The sequence below is a fragment of the Rhincodon typus genome, unplaced genomic scaffold, assembly GCF_021869965.1.
Source record: "Rhincodon typus isolate 14 unplaced genomic scaffold, sRhiTyp1.1 hic_rhity00013362, whole genome shotgun sequence".
NCBI lineage: Eukaryota > Metazoa > Chordata > Chondrichthyes > Orectolobiformes > Rhincodontidae > Rhincodon > Rhincodon typus.
The window spans coordinates 1-6,232 of record NW_025979000.1 but is presented as its reverse complement, the minus strand read 5'-3'; the positions used below and the strand labels follow the sequence as shown (position 1 = coordinate 6,232).

Genomic DNA, 6,232 nt, shown 5'->3' with positions numbered 1-6,232 from the left:
CCATGGGACACCGAATCAATCATGGTCATAGGAACAGCATAGGTTCTCATTATCTCATGGTGTTTACTCGACATTGTCATCACTGGGCGTTGGGGATCTTTCTATGCATCCTATTAATTCACATTCTATAAGTTGTTAGCTATACTCCTGGTCTGTCCTAGACTTTATCTCCAAGAGCTGTTTGAATCCTATTATTTGTGGTATTATGTGTGACCCCTTTCTAAAAGGATTGATTAAATTTGATATTTCCGGCATCCTGATATATATATGGCAGTTAGTTTTAAGTAACAGCTACATGATTAGCTCTAATCTTATAACAATACTTAAAGTGTAAAGTTCTACAGCTACTTTTACCGCTAACACTTTGTCACTAATGAATTGGATCAATCCAGCTTGTTTAGGATGTGAGACAAGGCATGTCCTAAAGCTGATTCACTTTCACATGGGTTTAAATGTGTTTTCCTCAACTGCTTGTATTATATTCTGGTTATATATTGAAACCTACTTCTGTGATTATCAAAATAATTCTTTCAATAGAACCTTTTTTTTTCTTAATACTATAGTTTAAAAAGCTAACTTTTATGAAATACCTTTAGCTGTTGTTCTTTTTTGTAGCTGTTTAGGGAGTTAGTCTAAGCTAAGATTTAGACCCCTGGTGCTATGTCTCGAGTGGAGCAACATCCTTTCATTGAGACTGGAGTCATCTGTCCATTCTTAGGCATCCTCTTATCAAAACTGACTTGATGCTGCTTGGCCTGCTGTGTTCATCCAGCTCTACACCTCGTTGTCTCAGATGATTGGTTGCAGGGCCTTTCTATGACCTTGGGCAGATCTCTTCCAAAGTATTAGTATGTTTCACTTTAAATGTTAGAGCAGACCGCCCCATTTTGTTTAGTCCTCGTGTGTCTTTGTTCAAACAGGGGCCGCTTTGTTGTATGCAGGTCACCCCTACACTTCACTAAAGTCCAAGTAAACAATGTCTACCACTCTGCTCTCAATCATCTTGGTTACTACCTCAAAAAATTCAATCAATTTTGAGATATAATTTCCCTCACTCAAAACCATGCTGACTATCCCTAACCATTCTTTGAAAACCCTCACCTACCCCATACATGTGAATCTTATCTTTCGGAATCACCTCCAACAATGTACCACCACATAATTCAGATTCTCAGGCCTATACTTAGTAAGCTTCTCCTTACATCCCTTCTTGAAAATAAAGGCACATTAGCCTACCTCCAGTCATGCCACACCTCACCATAGTTATTGACGATACAAACGTTACTGCAAGGGTTTCTGCAAATTCCTCCCTAACTTCCTACAATATCCTCAATACAGTATATCAGGTTCTGGACATTTATTCAACTCTATGTTTTCCAAGACCTCCAACGCTTCCTCTTCTGTAATATGAACTGTTTTCAAAATATCAATATTTATTTCCCAAGTTCTCTAGCTTTTATTTCTCTCCCCCAACAATATTATTTGTGAAATATTTGTTTTCTATTCCTCCCGTCTTCTGAGTTTCAAAACTCAAATAAATAGCCTTTGTATTAAGAGCTCGACTCTTTCTCTCTAATCACTCGCTTGCTTTTAATGATCTTGCAGAATCTCTTTGGATTATCCTAAACTTTAACACCAAAGCTATCTTGAATCCCCTCTTTGCTTTCCTGATCTCTTCAGAATGCCCCTACACTCCATAGTGCTCCCTCACTATCACATCAGTAACTAGCCCTGCCATATTACCGATGAAAAGGTCTTTTCTTTTCCTCCTGTCCCTACACTCATTTGAACCCAGTCATCTCTATCTAATACGATTTCTTTCGTATTCTCAATGAGAACCTCAATATCTTTATTAATTCATTGTTCCTTTATCCTACCAGCCTTACCTTTTACTCTAAGACGATCATATTAACTCTGAACTTTCACATGAAACTTGTGAATGCCTTCCACTTATCAGACATCCCCTTACCTGTGAACACTCTCCTCCAATGGGTGGCACAGTGGTTAGCACTTCAGAGTGCCAGGGACCCGGGTGCGATTCCAGCCTTGGGCGACTGTCTGTGTGAAGTTTGCACCTTCTCCCCATGTCTGCGTGGGTTTCCTCCCACGGTCCAAAGATGTGCAGGGTAGGTGGATTGGCCAAGCTAAAATTGCCCATTGTGCCCAGGGATATTTAGGTTAGGTGTGTTAGATAGGGGAATGGGTCTGAGTGGGATGCTCTTGGAGAGCGGTGTGGACTTTTTGGGCCAAATTGCTGTTTCCACACTATAGGGATTCTATTGTATGACTTTTGAAATTTTTTGTCTCATACCATTAATATTTGCCTTACTTCAATTAAAAATTTTAACTTTCAAGGAAGTATTATCTTTTTCATAACTAACTTAAAGCTGATAGAATTACAATCATAGACCCAAAGTGTTCCTGCACTATCACATCAATCACTAGCCCTGCCCTATTACTGAAGAAAACATTTTTTTTCCCTGTCTCTACCAAGAATATTTACATATTAAAGAAAATTTTCTTGAACACAATTAGCAAGTTCTTCACTATCCAAACCTTTGACACTAGTGTAGTACCACTCAACCTTTGGAAAATTAAAATCACCTATAACAACATTATTATCCTTACATATTATGTCTGCGATGTCTCTACATATATGTTCGTCAATGTCCATCTGACTATTGTGGGGCCTATCAATACAATCTCATCAAGGTGATCATTCCTTTCCAATTTATAATTTCAAACCACATTTTCACTGGACAATTTTAAGAAATATCTTCAATAGTTACAGCAGTAAGGTGTAAGCTGGAATAAGGGAGGGAGACTTTAAAACGAATGAAAAGACGGTGTCCCTATCAATACACCGATCAGGAAGCACGTTCATGGAATCCAAACACAGCAGAAAGAGACCGTTTGACTGATCGAATCTGAACAAACGTTCCGAAGAGCATCTACCAAAGTAGGATTAATGAGCAATGGTTGAATTAGATTATTAAGGTTCGACGTTGAGAATAGGAAAAAAAGATATTAGATATTGAAAATGAGCTTTAACTGAATCTCTTGAACAGTATAAAAAGAGTAGGTGCATTCTGAAGAGGGAGATCCGGAGGGCAAAGAGGGGATATGAGATAGCGGTAAAAATAATCCGAGGAGATTCTAAAAAAAACATGTAAAGCAACACAGTAGCGAGAGAGAGAGAGAGAGAGAAGCCTCTTGTGGAATGAGGAAACAAATTGTGTGAACTACAGATTTTGTAATCTGAAAAATCAAAGCAACTCATTAAGTACACTTGCATTCTTCTGTGTAAAACCGCCTCATGGTTTCTACATATTAGCGGGATTTGCAAATTTGCAAGAAAGCGTTTAACGATTTGGCGCCATTTTCCCCACCCTCCTTCTCAGCCATGGTCACAGTTATCAGAAAAAAGAAACAGCAGATGCTGGAATCCAAGGTAAACAAACAGGAGGCTGAACGGAGAACTGGAGGAACGGCCAAGGGAAGCAAAAAGCAGAGGTTTTGCTGTGAATTTCTAATTTGCATACAGGGATGCCGTACTTCAATTATTTTGTGACTAATTTAAACCTCAATTTATAATTAAAATACGCTTCTTGAGTTTTAATTTAAATCACACAAATGTATCAGTCCTACGCACTTGTGTGTTTTCTTCAGCTAGATGCAGTTCCTGCAATTACAGCTGAATTAGCCCGGTGCAATAATGGTAAGATATGGAAATATAACAACGAAACGCACATCATGCATCAGGTCGGCTCTTTTTGGATAGTTTAGTGGCTCTGAAAAGAGCCGTTGGGTTTCTCGGGGTTAACGTACGCTCCGTTTAGGCGCGCTCCCCGCGGATCCGGCGGGCCAGCTGGATGTCTTTCGGCATGATAGTGACTCGCTTGGCGTGGATGGCACACAGGTTGGTGTCCTCAAACAGCCCCACCAGGTAAGCCTCGCTGGCCTCCTGCAGGGCCATCACGGCCGAGCTCTGGAACCGCAGGTCAGTCTTGAAGTCCTGAGCGATCTCCCGCACCAGGCGCTGGAAGGGCAGTTTGCGGATCAGCAGCTCAGTGGATTTCTGGTAGCGGCGGATCTCCCGCAGAGCCACCGTGCCGGGCCTGTAGCGATGAGGCTTCTTCACTCCGCCCGTGGCCGGAGCGCTCTTGCGGGCCGCTTTGGTGGCCAGCTGTTTGCGGGGAGCTTTCCCTCCGGTGGATTTGCGCGCTGTCTGCTTGGTTCTGGCCATTCTCTTCAATTCTCTGCAACACACTTACACACTGCTGCTATCAATGCTGAGCCTGCGGCGGTGCTGCCTATTTAAGGGAATTGAAGAGCCCGCATTAGAACTGCGACTGGATACACTTCCGCCCCTCAACCCACTGAGAAACAGCTGCGGAAGGTACAGAAAAGGCAATAAAATAATTGTTGGAGTCTGATTGGTTAACTTGAAATGACAGTTTGTCAATTTCAAAAAGCCCGCCGATTTTACCCTCGCAATCCTGAAATTAAGTTAAATATTTAAATGCAAAATAAAGTCCAACGACGATAAAATCTGTACTTTGTGGGATTTCTTTTTAAACCTAACTTGCATTTAACGCGGACAGGACGCGGGATCATTGCCTCATCTGCCCGTAACAGGTAGGAGGAAAGCGCGGGGTTTTAACACAGCCCAGACTTCTGAAGTAGGGTCTAGGCCCGAAACGTCAGCCTTCCTGCTCCTCTGATGCTGCTTGGCCTGCTGTGTTCATCCAGCTCCACACTTTGTTGTCTCAAACTCATCAACCGGCCGTGTCACCTCCGTCAATGAATCTAAATAACACCGCCGATTTAAGCATATTCAAAGCTAATAGTGTACGCTAAAAAAGTTACACAATCTCAATTTATCGGCTCATTTTTCTTTCACCCAGTTAGAATTATTCCGAAAACTGCAACAGAATGAGTGTAACAATACGCCATTGAAACATCTGCAGGCTTCCCCGAATGAAAACTGAACTGAATATCTGAACTGAAATAGAAATACTGCAATCTGTGACATTTCGCATCAGGGCACGATTACAATTCGAAATATGGAATAACCAGCTGCGGTACACGACACGCTCTCTATGTGCTGCCTTTCCTGTGCTCAGGTCTCCGCTCTCACTTGGACGGTTTGGGTGGCTCTGAAAAGAGCCTTTGGGTTCGCTGGAAAAGGGTCGATTTGCTCAGCCGCCGAATCCATAGAGAGTGCGGCCCTGGCGTTTAAGAGCGTACACCACATCCATGGCAGTGACCGTCTTGCGCTTGGCGTGCTCAGTGTAAGTGACCGCATCCCTGATCACATTCTCAAGGAAAACCTTCAGCACCCCGCGGGTCTCCTCGTAGATCAAGCCCGAGATGCGCTTGACCCCACCACGGCGAGCCAGGCGCCGGATGGCTGGTTTCGTAATGCCCTGGATGTTATCACGGAGTACTTTGCGGTGCCGCTTCGCTCCGCCTTTCCCCAGGCCTTTGCCTCCTTTGCCTCTTCCAGACATCACGCTTCTTCACTCCAATCGCTGCCGAATGCGATTCGAGCTGCCTCACCTTCCTTTTTTATACAGCCCGCCCCGGCCTGACTGAGAAAGAGCTGACGCAGAGTGAGAGGCGGCCCGGGCAGGAAAATGAGCGAGACACAGAGAAATGTCCAGCTCCGCCTCCAGCTAACTCCCACCCCCAAATGAATCTGGAACTCAACCTTTTCTCCACAAGGGCTGTGAACATAATGCCCGGCAGAAAACCTGCAGACTCAAGCTTCATGTTCAAAGATAATAAAACCTGGAACTTTTAAAAGCAGTTGCGACACAATTAAACGGCCATGTCCCGGCCTTTCTTAACGAGACAACACACGGTTGCTTCCAATTCAATGTCAGTTTCTATTCCTTTAGCTGAATGGGAGAAAATCATTTCTTGGGGATTGTGTTGCGAAGCGGGGTTTCTGGCCCAGTGTTCCTCTCAGAGACTCTCCCTGAATATGTGAAAAGCAGACGGACATGAAATGAAACTGCACCCGAACCTATGGGCAGTATGATGTGGACCTAATACTGATTTATTGTAGAGTGTGGGAGAGAGACTGGGTGCAAATCTGGTAGAGAAATGTGGACGAGTTACTCACATTAATTAACATATAATTTATCCCTGCACTCGGACATGGGACAGGGATCATTTGGTCCGGGCTCAGCTCTTTCCTGAGAGATATGGGTGGCTCTGAGAAGAG

At 43.5% G+C, this 6,232-nt stretch overlaps 2 protein-coding genes across 2 annotated transcripts; both read right to left on the bottom strand.

The window, feature by feature from the left end:
* Window positions 1–3,835: 3,835 nt before the first annotated feature.
* Window positions 3,836–4,247, bottom strand: LOC109932568 (histone H3). Its single transcript, XM_020531721.2, has one exon. The coding sequence runs from the start codon at window positions 4,244–4,246 to the stop codon at window positions 3,836–3,838; it is 411 nt and encodes a 136-aa protein (XP_020387310.1). The 5' UTR covers window position 4,247.
* Window positions 4,248–5,157: 910 nt separating this feature from the next.
* On the bottom strand, window positions 5,158–5,528 carry LOC125482606 (histone H4). Its single transcript, XM_048594710.1, has one exon. The coding sequence runs from the start codon at window positions 5,511–5,513 to the stop codon at window positions 5,202–5,204; it is 312 nt and encodes a 103-aa protein (XP_048450667.1). The 5' UTR covers window positions 5,514–5,528; the 3' UTR covers window positions 5,158–5,201.
* Window positions 5,529–6,232: the final 704 nt, after the last annotated feature.

Coding starts and splice junctions, on each gene's coding strand:
- LOC109932568 (XM_020531721.2), bottom strand. CDS start 4,246: ATGGCCAGAACCAAGCAGACAGCGCGCAAATCCACCGGAGGGAAAGCT.
- LOC125482606 (XM_048594710.1), bottom strand. CDS start 5,513: ATGTCTGGAAGAGGCAAAGGAGGCAAAGGCCTGGGGAAAGGCGGAGCG.